General features: G+C 42.0%; 1 protein-coding gene across 2 annotated transcripts in view; it reads left to right on the top strand.

Annotated features, from left to right (window-relative positions):
- The window catches only part of DNAJC16 (DnaJ heat shock protein family (Hsp40) member C16), a 36880-nt gene that overhangs the window by 14154 nt on the left and 4677 nt on the right, over positions 1–18049 (top strand). For both annotated transcript variants that reach the window (XM_068538946.1, XM_068538947.1), the window contains 9 exons: positions 2920–3104; positions 4884–4988; positions 5690–5848; positions 13227–13357; positions 15030–15213; positions 16193–16375; positions 16518–16594; positions 17730–17810; positions 17902–18000. In XM_068538946.1, the coding sequence (XP_068395047.1) occupies positions 2920–3104; positions 4884–4988; positions 5690–5848; positions 13227–13357; positions 15030–15213; positions 16193–16375; positions 16518–16594; positions 17730–17810; positions 17902–18000 (1204 nt within the window). The remainder of the gene's footprint in view (positions 1–2919; positions 3105–4883; positions 4989–5689; positions 5849–13226; positions 13358–15029; positions 15214–16192; positions 16376–16517; positions 16595–17729; positions 17811–17901; positions 18001–18049) is intronic.

Raw genomic sequence — 18049 nt, forward strand, 5'->3', positions numbered from 1 at the left:
AGGAAGGGCTCACTGAGCAGGTGGCCCGTAGCGGGCAAGAGAATGAGCTTCTGGAATATCTGAGGGAAGAGTGGGGGGGGAACAGCAAGCGCAAAAGATCTCTTCAGTTTCCTTTGCTCTCCCAAGACTCCTGCATCCCTTGTCCTGATTCTGGGCCCACCAGCCACCATTCTAATTACTGATTCTAGTCCCAAAGTCTGGTAGAGGGCACCGCTGAATGATGCAGTTACTGGAAAGGCATATTCCCCAGGATCAGTTAAATACAGTGGCTTCTGGCCTATGTAGCAATCCCTGGTAAGGCCATTGATGGTGGGTCCGTCTCTAAGAAATTGATCCCTCAATTCAGAACCTAGGGTGGAAGAGGGTACTGGAGACAGAAGGAGCCAGGCTTTGCAGTCGGCTGGGCCTGGGTTCAAATCTTGGTCCTACTGCACACTAGCTGTGATGCCAGCTAGGTTGGCTCAGCCTCTCCAAGCACCGGCTTCCTCATCCATGAAGATGACAATACTTAACCACTCAGGAGGGTTGTGGGTGTGAAGAGTGATAACGGATATAAAGCTGTAGGCATGCTGCCTATCTTAGAAAGGGCTCAAGACACATTGATTCCCACCTTGGACCTTTGCTGTGTGGCCACTTCACCTTGCTAGGTGACGTCTCTTCTCGCTTTACATGAGACTGGGTCTCTCAGGTATGTGCCTGCTATGTTCTTGTTCTTTCTCCTGCTCACACAATCTTAGGTGCACTTTCATTTACTAACATTGTTCTGTGGTTATTTTTAATGTGTCTAGTGTGATAGAATAGTGTACTAGACTTGACTCTAGAACATCAAGTTGGGATTCTTTTTCTGCAATTTTATCACCTCTGCAAACTGGGATAAGTCAGTTCACCTCTCTGAGTCTCTTTATCTGTAAAATGAGGGGAGTGGACTATGTGATGTCTGAGGTGCCTCCTTTCCTGCCCTTGAGATACTCACGGTCAGGTGGCCAGCAGATAGATTTGTTTAGCCTACTCAGCAATTTTAAAGTATTAAGTTTGCAGTCGCTGCCATTTACTCAGCAATTCCATTTGGGGGATTTATCTATCAATTAAGAAGTTATCACACAAGTACACAAAGATGTGTATACAGAGATGTACAAGGATGCCTATCGAAACATGCCTTATAATAGTGAAAGCCAGAAGCCATTTCAATGTGCAGCAATAAAGAATGGGTTAAATAGATTGACAGTCCAGTTTCAGTGATGAGCTCCTACTGTGTGCCAAGCTCTGTTCTGGTGCTTGGGGTACATCAGAGAACTAAACAGAGATCCCTGCCTTCAAACGGCTTACATTCTAACAGGGGAAGACAGACAATAAAAAATCCACAGAATGAGGAACTTGGGCGGTGTGTTAGAAGATGGTAAGTGCTGTGGAAAAGGGAAAGTGAGAGGCTTGAAGGGGATCCTGAGTGTGGGAAGGGCAGTTTTAAATATAGGAGTCGGGTCGTCCTCATTGAGAAGGACCTGCAGTTGGTGAAGGAGCCAGCTACACAGATGTCAGGAGATGCACCAGCCAGCACCGAGGCCCGAAGGCAGGAACGAACGTGCCAGTGTATTTAAAGAAGAACAGGGATGCTGGGGGCTAGAGCAAGAGAGCATGAGGAGTGGGAGAGGAAGGGGGCCGGGGGGCCAGGGGCCAAGTCACAGAGGGTCTTGTCGGCCTTTGTGAAGATTGTGGTTTTATTCGGAGTTGAAATGGGGAGGCTTTGCCGGATTGGGGCAGAGGAGCGACATGATCCGTTGTTTATGTTTTAGAAGGAACAGTCTGGCTACCGTGTTGAGGACAGACAGTAGGGAGACAAGGAGAAACACGACACCATTGAGATTATTGCAGCAACTCAGGGGAGAGAGATGAAGATGCATAAGAGACGGGGTACAATGGAAGTGGAGAAAAACAGCTGGATTCCTGCTGTATTTTGAAGACAGGACCAACAGGACTTGCTGACGGATCGGATGGGGGGAGTGAGAGACGAGAGGGGTCAAAGATGACTCTTAAGACTTTCGTCCTGAGTAACGGGAAGGAGGGAGCCACCATCAACGGAAATGGTGAAAGCCAGGGTAGAACAGGTTTGAGGGAGGAGATCAGGAGTTTGTTTTTGAAAACTTTATACTTAGAGGTCTGTTAGACACCCAAGAGAAAAAGCATATTTACTGGCTATTAACATTTACTGTATCTCCAATGTTTAGCAGAGGAACTAGCCCTCCAAATACATTGGTTGAATGAAAGACAAGAAAAGTTATTCGAATACTAAGTGAAATAAGTGTCAGATGATCCCATTTTATTTTATTTATACCTGTGTGTACATACACACACACATATTTGTGTAAGAAAAGGCACAGATACCAAAATACTAACAATAGTTATGTGGGATATGACCAAGTGATTTTAACCTAATCTCTTTCTCTTTTTGAGAATCTGTACAACATCTCTATAAAATAGTTTATGTAAAAGGGAGATGTGCTCTGAAAGGTGAGAAGACTATGATTCTAGCCCATCGTTAGCTTCTAGGTTTTTTCAACCATTGCAGAGTTGATGAACCCTTGAATTGTTTACAGGTGGCGTTCTTTATGAATAGGAACACTGTGGCCAGATTGTTCTTTTCTTTTGAAGTATTTCTTCATGATCTACTCCCAAAATTAGAAACAACGGACTGAAAGATAAAAAGATTTATAGCCCTTCTTAAACATTGCTAGATGGCTTTGCAGAAAAACTGAACCGATTTAGCATTCCAGCAGTGATAGAATGCCAGACAGTCTATCAGGAAAGATATCCCCTCCTACTAAGTCGGGATTTCAGTTTCACACCAAAAAATTACTTAGCAGCATTTTTTCACCTGCCGTGGGGGCATAAAAAGTCTTCATGGAGGTCTTCCATATTTTTCAGGCGTAGGAATCGGCGTGGTCCACGCTGGCTACGAGAGACGCCTAGCCCATCACCTGGGAGCACACAGCACACCAGCTATCCTAGGAATCATAAATGGGAAAATCTCCTTCTTCCATAATGCAGTTGTCCGTGAGAACCTGCGACAGTTTGTAGAGAGTCTTCTTCCAGGGAACTTGGTGGAGAAAGTAAGTACCTGGCTGAGAAGTAGTTTAAGAGGCTCCTGGGACTGCTGGCTGCCCTGAACTCTGCCTGTGGTCTTTTGATTTGGGGCAGGGCAAGGCACATATTAATTAATTAATTACTCTAACTAAATCATTTAAATGAAGTCTGCCAGAGACTGAAAATTGAAACAGACGAAGTAGAGAGACTGAAAGAATCATCCTTGTCAAAACCGCTGGGAAGATTTACACTGTCATAGGAATCTGAGCCTAAAATGAGAGTGCCTCTTATTTTCTCAACAAAAAATTAGATCACAACATGGGATGAAGGAGGTGTTTCCAACTCATGCATTTGTTCGTTTAAAGATACTTTTCTTATGAGAGTATTCAAGTTAAGTTATATTTGGTTATATATATAACGATTATATCTGTTGAAAACACCAGATTCCATGAAATCAGATATTATTTTTGGAACTTTCAAAACATACAGCGATACAACAGTGTGAATAAATTTCACAAAAGATTGAGCTAGAGAAACCAGGCACAGAAATTCACACAAACTATAAACTATGATTTTTATATTTAAGAAGCATTTTTCCCTCAGTATCTGAGGTTAGAGGTCACAGGAACTAGAAGAAGATTCTGATGTTGCTTTAAATGAAAATGATTCATTCCTTTAATAATACCAAGGAGAGTGAACGTACAGATACTTCCATCCTATTTCTACACAGCCTGTCCCACCAGGATCATTTTCCACAGAAGAAATATTTGTTGGAGTTAACTTGAAATTGTCAGAGAGCATTGTAGCGTCCTAAAATGATGATAGGTTGTCCTGACAGGTCCTCAAACCTTTTTAAAATGCCTGTTGTATGTCAGACATTATGATAAGTGCTGAGGACACTTTCCAAGGAGCTCGCAGTCTAGTAGGTGATTGTTCCCATCCGATATGTAGAGTGCCCATCCTAGAGATTTGAGAAAGGCTTCCTGGCAGAAATGACCCCTGTACTGAGTTTGCCAGGTGAGAGAGAAGTAGGGAATGAGTTCCAGGCATACAGAGGTAGTCCTGCTTTGTATGAAGTAGTCATTAGTGAGTGGGAGAAGACAAGATTAAAGGGGTTAACGGGAATCTCACTGCGAGGGTCTCCTTGAAGGAACTTGGACTTGGCCTGCAGGTGATGGAGCCATTGAAAGGGGCTGAGCAGTGGGGTGAAATGATGAGATTGAGGTTTTATATAGATCATTCTGGAAGCAAAGTGGAAAGATAAACTTTTTTGAACTACTATGAACATTTTCTAGATAGAAATTTAATTTATTCAAGTTTTTAATTTGTTTTCTTGGGATTATTTTAAGGCATAAACAGGGAAACAGAGAAGTAGCAATTCAGATGGCAGTGAATGAACTTATGTAATGTATAGGTGGGGTGGGCCCACTTATTTTTATTTAAGCCATTTTAAAAGAGCAGTTGTTGCATTATCTTCTAATAGATTAAAAAGTGCAGTCTATAATTGAGCAAGAACCAACTTTGAAAGCTCTTTTTTTTTTTATAATATGGTCAGTAATTGTTTCAGAAAAGGTTATGATTTCAGTCTGTAAGCGTTGGATCACATGAAAATATGAAATCAATATCTCTGTTCTTTTAATTAATTTTAGTCAAATAAAGGCAAAAAATTAGTTGTCTGCATTTTTTATTTTTTACAAAACAATCTTTTACACATATTTGATTTTTGTTTAATTATCTCCTGACTGGATTATAATGCAGTTGTTAAGAATTAAATGTTGAAACTAACATCCTTTATTCAATTTAAGGTTACAGATAAAAATTATGTCAGATTCCTCTCTGGCTGGCAGCAAGAGAATAAACCGCGTGTCCTTCTGTTTGACCAAATGCCCGTTGTACCACTGCTCTACAAGGTACTTTAGGTGCTGGGGTAATGTTTTCTCTTATTTTGGTGATTTTCTTTTTTGTGAGTAATAGCTCATCCCAAGAGAAATGCTTGAAGACCAGAAATTTGCTTTAACCACCATACACTGAGGACCTACTGATGCTATTACTGTGCTAGTACTTTCCACACACATAATAGCATTTAACCTTCAGAAGAACCCAGTGATACAGATTATTATCCCTACTTTTACTGAAGCTTAGAGTGGTTGTATAACCTGCCCAAGGTCTCCCATGTTGAATATCGATTCCCTTGTAGCCTGTCTGATTCCAAACCTGCCCTCTGAATATATACTATACTTCTATCTAGCACACCTCTGGTTATCACCGTGACATGAGATGGGAGAGGAAAGTGCTAAACCGTTGGCATGGTCACTGCCATCTTACATAATTAGGGTACAGGTAATTCCTCAAACCTCCCACCCAGTACAGATCTCAGTAAGATGAATATCTTGGTCTGTCTGAAAAAAAGAATTAGTTGTTGTTTAGCTTTGTTGGTACGGTTTTTGTTCATGGAGCACCATAGAATTCCTACAAGGGTACGAGGGTGTAGCAGCCTGAGTGGGGCTGTATAAGCTAGCGTTCATCTCCACCCACTGATGAGAACAAGTCACACTTAATTTAGATGCTGTGCTATCAATTTCATTTCTTCCTCTCTGTTATGCCCTAACAGTTGACTGCTTTTGCTTATAAAGATTATTTGTCATTTGGATACGTGTATGTCGGTTTGAGAGGGGCGGAAGAGATGACGAGGCAATACAACGTCAATGTCTATGCCCCCACCATCCTGATCTTTAAAGAACACATACACAAGCCTGCAGATGTTATCCAGGTATGTGAGTGTCACCTGGTTTCAAGATGGCCCTCCCATTTTATCTCAGGGTGTCATATAAATAAACAGCAAAATCGAGCAAAGCAGGAGAGGAGAAGAAACTAGTTTTAATCTCTTCCTTTAGGGACTTCCCTGGCGGTCCAGTGGTTAAGACTCCGTGCTTCCACTGCAGGGGGTGCGGATTTGATCCCTGGTCAGGAACTAAGATCCCACATGCCTCGCAGCGCAGCCAAAAAATTAATTAATTAACTAACTAACTAACTAAATAACATCACTGGAAAAAAAGAAAAAAACCCATAAACTAAGTTAAAGAACACACACTGAATATTTATCTGATCTTAAGATAGGGAAGGGCTAAAAACATTGGGGAAAATCTTGTTGGAAAATCTTAATAACTTGATTATAAGTTTTAAATTTTTATATAAATACTTAAGAATTTTTGATTAAACAATAAGGGAAGTAATTACAACCGATATAAAAGGGATCATTATCTTTAATTTCTAATGAGCTTCTTCTAATCAAGGCGATCAACCCAAAACTTGTTGAGAATGACCACTTAATGAGTACAGAATGACCACTTAACGAGTACAGAGTTTTAGGGTGATGAAAATGTTTTGGAACTAGATAGAGATGAGGGCTGCACGACACTGAATGTACTAAATGCCACTGAATTGTACACTGAAATGGTTAATTTCATGTTATGTGAATTTTACCTCAATTTTTAAAAAATTTTTTAAAACTTCCCCCCAAAACAAAATGAACAAAATCCTGAGAAGAGATTCAAGTGACTAATAAACACCTTTAAAAAAATAAATCTCACTAATAATCAGAGAAAAGCAAAATAAACATTTTCTTCTCTCATCAAATTGTTAAAGATTTTGGAAGGAAAAATACTCAGTAGAGTTGAGACTACAGAGAAACAGGCACTTCTCTTTCTTGCCTTGCTGGAAGAAGCCTCAAAAGTTTTCAGAAAATCGATCGGGTGATAAAACATCAACTGCCTAGCAGAAGAGCACCCCTGAGTACCTACTGTGTGCCAAACACTGCTTTCTGTGCTGGGGGTGCAGCCCTGGACAAGATCAACAGAATTCCCCGTCCTGTGTTCTAGTGGGGACGACAGACAATCAGCATAACATACTCTATCGTGGTATGTTATGTAGTGATACGTGCCAAGGAGAAAAATAAAACAGGGAAGAGGAATGTAGGGTATTAGGGGAGAGGGCTCACATTTTTAAGGTGGAGCAGCCAAGAAGGGCCTCATTAAGGTGACACGAGTAAAGACCTGAGGGAGGTGAGATTACCTTTTAGGACTCTATCCTAAAGGAATAGGAACTCGGGCAAAGAATTTCATACAGAGATGTTAAATATCATTCATAATACGAAAAATGAGGGGGAAATATAAACATCCAACGGCAGGATAATTACTGGTACATCCCAGAGACTATTATATAGCCATTTAAAATGGCAATTCGAGAATACTTAATGATGGGGATAATTTTCCTAACATAATGTTACAGAGCAAGCAGGATGCAGAATTGTATATGCAGTTTATTCACTGACCTCAGTTTTGTAAAGTGAGTGCATGTGTGCATGTGTACGCATAGGAAAAAAACTAGAAATAAATACATCAAAACATTAATGGTTATCTCTTGATGGCAGAATTATATATTATTTCAATATTTAGGTTTTCAAAAATCCCTATAATGAACATGTATTTTTTAATATTTTTAATTTTTTTTTTTTTTAAGTCGTCAAGAACCCTTTGATACTTTCTCTTGTAGGAGGCTAGAATGAGAAGAAAGAGAAATTCTATAAAATCCTTTATTTCATTCGTTCAATATATTCGTTGCCTGCCTGCTGAGCACTAAATACAGAACAGCTCTGACATCCAGTGTTAGTCTTTGTCTTCCCTTGACTCACAGTCAGGGGAGGAGAAAGACCGTCCACTGTAGTAGGTGTCTCACTAAGATGTGGGGTTCCTCCGGGTGCCATGTGGACGTAGAAGGGGTCCTGAGACTATGGGACTAGGGTAAGGGTGTTGTGTGTGACAGAACCAGATGGGGAAAGTGGATGGTAAGGAAGGGAGAGCAGGTTTAAGAAGAAGGTAATGAGTTCAGTTGTGGACATAAGAATTAGAACTGCCTTTAGGAAATCTAAGGGGAGATGTCCATCAGGCGGGGATCTAGATCCAAGGAAAGGCAGAGGGGCTGGAATAGAGATTTGTCAATCATCAGTGACTGGTTAGAGGTTGAAGTCTTTAGTGTGGGGAGATCTCCCAGGCATCGTATGTAAAGTAAGGAGAGAAGGCAGCCAAGGACAAAACTCTGGACAATCACCAGCAAATAAAAAGAGGGGATGCCTGATGGCGACTAAGAAGGAACCAAGAGAGAGTCAGGAAGCAAACGAATGCCAGTTGTGGAAGAGAGGAAAGAAGGTCATCTCAATCCAAGATTAATCTGTAAGATTTCCTAAATTGCTTTTTAGTGATAGCTTGTACTCTTGGGAATTGTTATTTATTTATTCCCTGGGGAAAATCGTTAATCAAATACGTTAACAAAATTACTGGTACAATGGATGCTTTACCAGTTTGCTCTTTATGAATATAAAACTGCATTCTTAACATAAACTGAGTCCTCCCAATGGCAAGGGGCTTAGTATAACACTAGTAGCACTAGTGGTTTCTCTTAGCTCTAGTTAATTTGTTTTCATCTGCTGTACAGTGGTTACGGCCACATGATAATGGGGTTATTCATTCTTCTGTGGATGGACATTTCGGGGCTTTAGGACCAGTGATGCCGTGGACATCACGTGTATCCCAGTGTACCCAATCACAAGTTTCTACAGGATGGCAGTTTTGAAAATGTGGCTCACAGACCCCTGGGGGCGGGAGGGTCCAAAAGACCCTTTAAGAGAGTCTGTGAGATCAAAGCTGTCTTCACAGGAACCACTAAGACATAATTTGTCTTTTCTCTGTGTTGACTCTTGCACCGATGGTGCAAAAGCAATGGTGGGTAAACTTTCCAGTGCATAACCACCAAGTGCACACACCAAGGCCCGGGCACCAGGCTGCCGGTGGCCCTGTGTTCTTCACTCCTAAGCACTCACCATAACAACACAGAGGATCAACAGTCATTTCACTGAATAGCCTTGATGAAGCAGTAAGAAGTATGAATTTTATTAATAGGTAAATTGACACTCAAGTCCACGTCTTTCTGGTATCTTTAATGTTCTCTGTGACAAAATAGGAAGCATGCAGAAAGCTCTGCTGCAGGCCAAGGTGCAGAGGGTGTCCTGAGGACAAATATTTGTGTGGTTGCCTAACTCAGGAGTCTTGAACTAGCCACTTTTCTTTTTTTTTTTTTTGATGGAACATCATTTTTTACTTGAAAGAATAATTGACGGAAAACTATGGTTACTCAGAGTTAGGCAGACATTTTCTTGAAAATGAATGAAGTGAGCCTGGCATTTTAAGGGAAACAACTCACAGTATCTGTTGCCGATGATAGAATCCAGGCTTCCAAGGAAATTATAATTTTGAAAAATTTGTATCAGCCATCATGACCTTGATAGCTTCTCAGACTTTCTTATGAGATTGGTTCATCGATGTGCTGCATTTTTTCATATGAATAAGAAAATTTGTCAGCGTCTGGGAGATCAGTGAACCAATATTTTTCGAATGACCATGCATGAGTAAAAGATCCATTCTAAGTGCAAGGCGATCAGTGAATTTTACTTCCTTTATTTTTGATCCGTGAATTTTAATTTAACAGTACTAAAAGTTCATTGATGGGAATTCCCTCACAGTCCAGTGGTTAGGACTCTGCACTTCCACTGCAGGGGCACAGGTTCGATCCCTGGTTGGGGAACTAAGATCCCCCATGCAGCGCAGCCAAAAAAAAAAAAGTTCATTGACTCCATATAGCAACTAACCTTTAAGAAACTACCATTTGTCCAGTTTCGGTGTAGTGGCAAAGAAAAATATCCATAGTTATCTGAAAAGCTATTAAAATAAACCTCCCTTTTCTAACTATGTATCTGTGTGAGGCTGGATTTTCAACCAGAACAATATATGACCCCCGATTGTGTATAGAAGCAGATATGAGAATCCACCTATCTCTTCTATGAAACCAGACATTAAAAAGATTTGTAAAAATGTAAAGCAGTGTTAATCTTCTCACTAAACATTTTTTGGTTTTGGAAATTATGTGTTTTTTGGGTTTTTTTAATGTTTAAAAAAAGTTATTTATGTTAACATATATGGCTTTATTTTTTTCAATGATTAAATATATATATGTATCTTTAACTTTACTAGCTAATGTGTTTTCCTAAGTACATTTCCACCAATCATGTGTGAATGTTCCATTGCTCCATATCCTTGCCAACACTAGACCAATTTAATTTTTCTGACATGAATGGTGTTGATTTTTATCAAATACTTTTTACACATCCATTATGATTATCCAGAGTTTTCTTCTTTCATGTTCTGTAATGCGCTAAATCATATTAATCACTTTCTAGTGTTAAACCTAACGTGCATTCATGAGATAAATCCAACAGGATCATTATTTATATTATGCTTTCAGTATATTGCTGTATTCAGTTTGCTAACATTTTGTTTAGGACTTTAATATTTATGTTCAGAAATGAGATTGACTTTTAACTTCTCTTTCTCAAGATGCCCATGTGAGGATTTGAATCATGAAACGAGATGGGGTGTGTTCTCCCTTTTTCTCTTCTCGGGAAGACTTTGTATAAGATTAGATTGTCCTCCTTGAAAGTTTGGTCAAAACCACCTATGTAAAGCCATCTCAGCCTGAGTTTGTATTTAAGGAAAGATTTTTGACTACTGACTCATCTTCTTTAATGGTTATAGAACTATTTAACTCTTCTCTTTTTCAGATATTGTTTTATTTTTCTAGAAATTTTTCTGTTTCATCTAAATTTTCAAATTTAAATGTATATGTGTATATATATGTATATGTATATATTTTTAGTTTCTACAACATAGGGAGTGATTCCTCCTCGTCATCCTTTTTTTTTTTAATATTTATTTATTTTTTTTTATTGTTCCAGGTCTTAGTTGCAGCAGGCTCCTTAGTTGCAGCTCCAGAGCTCCTTAGTTGTGGCTCCCCAGCTCCTTAGTTGCAGCACTCAGGCTCCTTAGTTGTGACATGCGAACTCTTAGTTTTGGCACGCACGTGGGATCTAGTTCCCTGACCAGGGATCGAACCCTCATTGGGAGCATGGAGACTTATCTACTGTGCCAGCAAGTAGATCCCTTTTTTTCTTTTTTTAATATTTATTTATTTGGCTGCGCCGGGTCTTAGTTGCGGCACTTGGGATCTTCGTTGCCACGTGCAGAATCTTCATTGTGGCATGCAGGATCTTTAGTAGCGGCATGCAAACTCTTAGTTGCGGCATGTGGGATCTAGTTCCCTGACCAGGGATCAAACTGGGGCCCCCTGCGTTGGGAGCGCAGAGCCTTAGCCACTGGACCACAAGAGAAGTCCCTCGTCATCCTTGATAATGGTTATTTGTGCCTTCTCTCTTATTTTCATGATTGGTTTTACCAGAGGTTTGTCAATTTTATTAGCTCTTCCAAAGAACCAATTTTGGTTTTGTTAATTCTTCTTCTTATGTATTTATTTTGTTTTATTGATCTCTATTTTCATCTTTACTATTTCCTTTTTTCTACGGTTGTATTTTTGCTGTAACTTCTTGATATGGATGTCTAGTTCATTAATTTCTTTTCTATTATATTCATTTTAACATTACTCTCCAAGTATTACTGATACTTTATCTGAGTCCCAAAGTTTTGATAAATAGTATTTTCATTAATCACTTCAAATTCAAAATATTTTCTTATATCTGATATGCTTTCTTCTTATATCAATAAGTTATTCAGTTTCTTAATTTCTAAACAAAAAGGGATTTTCTGGTTTCTATCTTAACATTGATTTCTTGTTTAATTGTGGTCAGAGAAGCTACTATATATATAATTTCAGTCCTTTGAAATATATGAAAGTTAGTAATAACAAAGTGGTCATATTACAGTTTTGTTGTCCGCCTTTTATACTCAGTAACATTGTTACTTTGGAGTTTTGTGGGGGTTTTTGTTTGTTCGTTTTTGTTTTTTTGGCCACACACAGCGAGGCATGCGGGACCTTAGTTCCCCAGGGATTGAACCCGTGCCCCCTGCAGTGGAAGCACAGAGTCTTAACCATGAGAATGCCAGGAGGTCCCAGGGAGTTTATTTTCAATTGTTCAGTTTCCTATCAATCTTGCAGTAAATTTGCCTAAAAATTCCAAATTATTGGCTTTTTAAATCAGCTAGCGTAGGGCTTCCCTGGTGGCGCAGTGGTTGAGAATCTGCCTGCCAATGCAGGGGACACGGGTTCGAGCCCTGGTCTGGGAAGATCCCACATGCCGCGGAGCGACTAGGCCCGTGTGCCACAGTTACTGAGCCTGCACGTCTGGAGCCTGTGCTCCGCAACAAGAGAGGCCGCGATAGTGAGAGGCCCGCACACCGCGATGAAGAGTGGCCCCCGCTTGCTGCAACTAGAGAAAGCCCTCGCACAGAAACTAAGACCCAACACAGCCATAAATAAATAAATAAATAAATAAAAATTAAAAAAAAAAAAAGAATTAAATCAGCTAGCGTAAAACAGTATACAAAAGTTGTCCAGTGAAAAGAGCACTTGATTTTTCCTTTGACCTGAACTAGCTACGTCATTGCTCTCAGCCCTGCATTTTTTTTTTCTTTTTTGTCTGTGTTGGATCTTTGTTGCCGCCCGCAGGCTTTCTGTAGTTGTGGCGAGAGGGGGCTACTCTTCGTTGCGGTGAGCAGGCTTCTTATTGCAGTGGCTTCTCTTGTTGCAGAGCATGGGCTCTAAGCACGTGGGCTTCAGTAGTTGTGGCTCGTGGGCTCTAGAGTGCAGGCTCAGTCGTTGTGGCTCACGAGCTTAGTTGCTCTGCGGCATGTGGGATCTTCCCGGACCAGGGCTAGAGCCTGGTTCCCTGCATTGGCAGGTGGATTCTTAACCACTGCGCCACCAGGGAAGTCCCAGCCCTGCATTTTTTAAAAAGATCACCACATGTTTATCTGCTCAAATGAGTCTGACTTACGTGGTTTTATTACTTTAGCCAGGATCAGGCACTTCTTTTTTTTGTTTTTTTTTTTTGGCCGCGCTGCACAGCACGCGGGATCTCAGTTCCCTGACCAGAGATCGAACCTGTGCCCCCCGCGTTGGGAACACGGAGTCTTAACCACTGGACCGCCAGGGAAGTCCCTCAGCTACATGTTTATTAAGCTGTAAGTAAGGCCCATTTTCAGTGAGAAAACTGAATCAGAATCCACTGTCTCTTGGTTTTTCTCCAGGCCCGAGGTATGAAGAAACAGGTCATTGATGACTTTATCACCCAAAACAAGTATCTGTTGGCAGCCAGGCTTACCAGCCAGAAGTTGTTCCATGAACTCTGCCCCGTGAAACGGTCTCTCCGACAGAGGAAGTAAGGACTGAAGGCTTTGCCCCTGCTCATCAGTGCAGCAGAGGGGCATGTTGCATTTTACTACAAGGCAATTAAACGTCGACCCTGAGACAGTCAGAATTTATTCTTCATGGAACAAATATTGATGAACAACTATGACAGTGAGGGGTATAACAGCCCAGGGCACCTTAGGACCAAATTATTGGGTGTGCCAGAGAAGATCCCCCTAAGAGGTAACACTTTAGCTGAGCCCTAAAGGATGAGTAGATTTTGCCGGGTGTCAAGGAGAGCCTGGGTCACTGTAGCAGCATGGAGTAGGAGAGAGTTACTCTTCCTACCAGAGTATTCCACACAGGGTGAGCCTCTGGGGGTCTTGGAGAAGGTCTTGGAGAGGAGCCAGGTTAATGACTAAACAGTAGAGAAGTGAGGGTACTGAGGAAATGGTAAAATAATTAAATGGGAATAGCAAGGCTGAGGCATACTTATTCATACAGAGTGTCTAAAGTCTGGAGATACAGGGAAAATACTTACTATACCTCTTGCAGATTAATGAATCAGTGCCTTTAAATTTAGGGCTGTTTCATCTGTGAAAGCTGTCTGGATATGAAAGGAAAACATTTTGATCACGTTATGTGAAAATACAACTAAAATATTGTTTAAAATAGGAAAAATTCCCTATGTTTCCAGACTTTTCAGTTTCGTTTATAGACTAAGAGGAGAAAGACTTTAATTAAATGTAAGGCAGGTGATCCTGGACTTTAAGGATTGTTGTTTATACCGCCTTCAGAAAATGTCCCCAATCCACGCACTCCTCCCCTTTGTTAGCACCGCCAGCCTAGCCAGGTCACTGTCACCTCTCGTCGAGGCCACCGTGTTAGCCTCCTAACCTCCTCTGCCTCCACTCCGCTCTCCCACCCTCAGTCACTTCATGTCAGCCAGCGATCCTCCTAACACTGTGAATTGGATCGAGTCCCCCCGTCTCAGCGTCTTTGCACTTGCGGTGCTCTCTGCCTGGAGTGCTCAGACCCCACTTCCTCTTATGGCACCTCCTTCACGTCTCTGCTCAGCCAGTCTGATGGAGCGTGACTCCCAGCCCACCCTTGACTCTCTCCCCTTCACTTCTTTTCTTTTTTCATAACGCTTGTCACTACTTGTCATGATCTATCCATCTATCTATTTGTTATCTGCCTTCCACGCTGGAATATCAGCTCCATGAGGGCAAGAACGTTGTCTGTCTTACCTGGCATCTATTGAGTGCTCAGTAGTATTTGAGAGAATGAATGAATGATTAGATGAACTTTCCCTTGGCACCACTACAAAGGAAGCCCTTCAGAATGAGGCCCAGTGGCCCTGGCCTCAGATAGGCTCCACCAGTCCTGCCTGCCGTGGGAGAACTGGAACAGGTGCCTTCTGCGAGGCCCTTCTGCATCAAGGGTTCAGTGACCATTGCCTTCAAAGGCATCTCTGAATGTCGTGACGTTTGGTTTGGGGAGAGCATCACCAGTCTAGAAAGAAGCAGGCCCTTAATGCCTTGGACATTTTCTCTCATTAGAGGCTCCCCCATGAAGCTTTCATTCCTAAAACATGCTCATTCACTTTGTAAATGAACGTCTCCTCTCTTTCACCTTCACTTGCCATTCAGGTTCTAGCCATGGCCTCAGGGATTAACGTCTTCTCTTTTGTTGACATGCAGGTACTGTGTGGTTTTACTGACCGCTGAGGCTACCAAGTTGAGTAAACCCTTCGAGGCTTTCCTGTCCTTTGCTCTGGCAAACACACAGGACACAGTGAGGTTCGTGCACGTCTACAGCGACCGGCAGCAGGAGTTTGCCAGCACCTTACTGCCAGACAGCGACACGTTTCACGGAAAATCAGCGGTGAGTCGTGGATGCTGTCCTGGTCTCGAGCTCTTCACAAGCACGTGGCACTTAATTCTGTGTCCTCCTTCCTCAGGAGTTTTCAGTATAGATTCCAGGAAGTCCAGGAATCTCTGAAGCCTGTTTGTTCTGTTTTGTTTTGCCTTATGTTTTCCGAGTGCTTGGAAGCCATTTGACTTTTTTTTTTTTTTTAATTAAAGTATAGTTGATTTACAATGTTGTGTTAATTTCTGCTGTACAGCAGATTGATTCAGTTATATATACATTCTTTTTTATATTCTTTTCCATTATGGTTTATCACAGGATATTGAGTGTAGTTCCCCGTGCTGTCCGAAGCCTGTTTTCAAAGCACTCCTAAACTAGTCTTTTACCGTGCTGATTTCACCTCCTAGATTTTCAGCCTTGGACCTTCACAGAAAGCATCTTCCCCCTGGGTAAAGATTAAAGAGCGTCAGCCCTTTTCACCAGCCTTTCCCCTTGGCAGGTCTAGGCTTACAGTACCTAGTTTGTAGACTCTTCCTTAGGCTACCAGTAATAGGCTTGCCAAATGTCTCCCTTCTGTGCTTCTGCCTCTTTTACTTCATCCTTATTGATCTCATCTTCCTTTCCCCTCCTTCATCATCACTCTCTGCAGAAGCATGAAATTCTTCTCTGTCTTTTTCATCATCTTGGTAATTATGGAAAAATCTCTCGAAAAAACAAAGGTTTCCTTCTTTATGACATTAAGTCAGAAGTTATAGAACAAAGTCTATTGAGAAGAAAGAGCTTTAACTTTAGCAAAAGCTCTGGAAAGTCACCATAAAACTAATTTCTTTTGTTAGAAAAATGTAAATCTCTTGCAAATATTGTATACTCATCCATACCTGTGTTTGAGCTTCACTAGACCCATTTTTTCCATCCTCCCTGAAAAAAACCCAAGCAACAGTAACTTCACATTCTTTTGGGAATTCTCATGGTTTTTCCTCTCTTTTTCTCCCAGGTGTCTATCTTAGAAAGGCGCAACACAGCAGGGAGGGTGGTGTATAAAACCCTGGAGGATCCCTGGACCGGGAGTGAGAGCGATAAATTCATCCTTTTGGGTTATCTTGACCAACTGCGGAAAGACCCAGCTCTTCTGTCCTCGGAAGCTGTGCTCCCCGACTTGACCGATGAACTTGCCCCTGTAAGCACGTAGCCCGGGAGAGTGGGCACCGGGCAGGGCTCCTGAGCCCCCAGAGCAACAGTGCCATGTTGGAGGCGGGGGACTTCTGCCTCCGGGGCTCAGGGGTCCAGGCCTGACCGTCACCCATTTTCTCCTTCAACAGATTTTTCTCTTTCGGTGGCTCTATTCTGCTTCTGACTACATCTCAGACTCTTGGGACAGCATATTTCACAGCAACTGGTAGGAGTATTGCCAAGTTTGAATTTCTTTCTGTTACTACCAGGACTGCTGTTTTTCTTTTGAAAAGAGTCCACTCTTCTTTGATTTCAGTGTGGACTCCATAGGCAGGTGGAAGAGTGTTTACATATTTTCAACAACTGTTCCCCTTTTTCTTTGTTTCAGTGACTTCCCTTTTTTTATATTTGCTGATTGACCCTTTCCCACTGGTGGGGAAAGAAACGATCACCCCTGGCTGCCCCTCCAGCTAGCAGAGCCTGGGACCATCCTCTTCATCAGAGCACCTCTGGTGTCCAGCACAGGGCCTGACACACATGGAGTCCAGTGAATAGATGCACAAATGAATCAGTGAATTAATCGGAGAAGGGAGGGCTATACCACTGCCACCCCAATGAGACCATGAGCTCCTGAGGACAGACCATGTCCCACTCATGTTCGTGCTTCCTGGCCCCCAACCCAGCTCCTGAAAAACAGCAGGCCTTTGATGGGTGATTGTGGGTGAATAAAATTTCAGAACACCTAGTGGAGATCTTGAGAAGTCAACTTTTTTCTCCCTTCTCCTCCCCTCTGGGCCACATCTGAATTATTCTGGCCAGAAAAAAAAAAAAAAAAATCAAAATAAAGGAAATAATTCCACAGACCTTTTAGTCACCTGATACTACCCTTGACATTAGAATGTTCCTCCATGTTCACAACTTAAATCGTTTGTTACCCCTCTTATTGTTTCCTTCTGCAGAATTTATTCAGCACAGCCTGAGACACAAAAACTTTTTGAATAAGTGATCTGTGCATTAGAACAGTGAGGGGGAAATCTCTGCTTTCACCACCACCACCACCACCCAAACAAACCTCTATTTGTATGAGATTAGAAAGTGTCAGACTTCCCTGGCGGTCCAGTGGTTAAGACTCTGCACCTCCAACGGAGGGGTTACGGGTTCGATCCCTGGTTGGGTAACTAAGATCCCACAAGCTGCACGGCGCAGCCAAAAAAAAAAAAGGTGTTTGTTGATGTGAAAGCTTTTTGGTTTGGGGTCGTTTAGGGGGGTCTTTGAGCCAGAGAGAAGAAACCTAAAACCGTTAATTGGCACGTCACAGCAGCCCACATAGAGCTGACCAGAGCCTGTGAACTTCCTTTTAGGCGGGAAATGATGCCCCTTCTGTCCCTGGTCTTCTCTGCCCTCTTCATCCTCTTCGGCACCGTCATCATTCAGGCTTTCAGGTAAGCGCCTCCGTGTCTGCTCAGCGCCGTGTCTGAAGGGTGCGCCCCAAACCTTACAAACCTTCTGTAAAACTCCTTTTCCTTACTTCAGTGACTCAAATGAGGAGCGAGAGTCAAGCCCTCCAGACAAAGAGGAAGCCCACGAGAAGACCGGGAAGACAGAGCCGAGCTTCACCAAGGAGCCCAGCAGGTTGCCCTAACCAAACACCGGCACCTCGCCCTCAGTAGCAGCCCCGCAG

This window comes from Eschrichtius robustus, chromosome 3, assembly GCF_028021215.1.
Source record: "Eschrichtius robustus isolate mEscRob2 chromosome 3, mEscRob2.pri, whole genome shotgun sequence".
NCBI classification, from domain to species: domain Eukaryota; kingdom Metazoa; phylum Chordata; class Mammalia; order Artiodactyla; family Eschrichtiidae; genus Eschrichtius; species Eschrichtius robustus.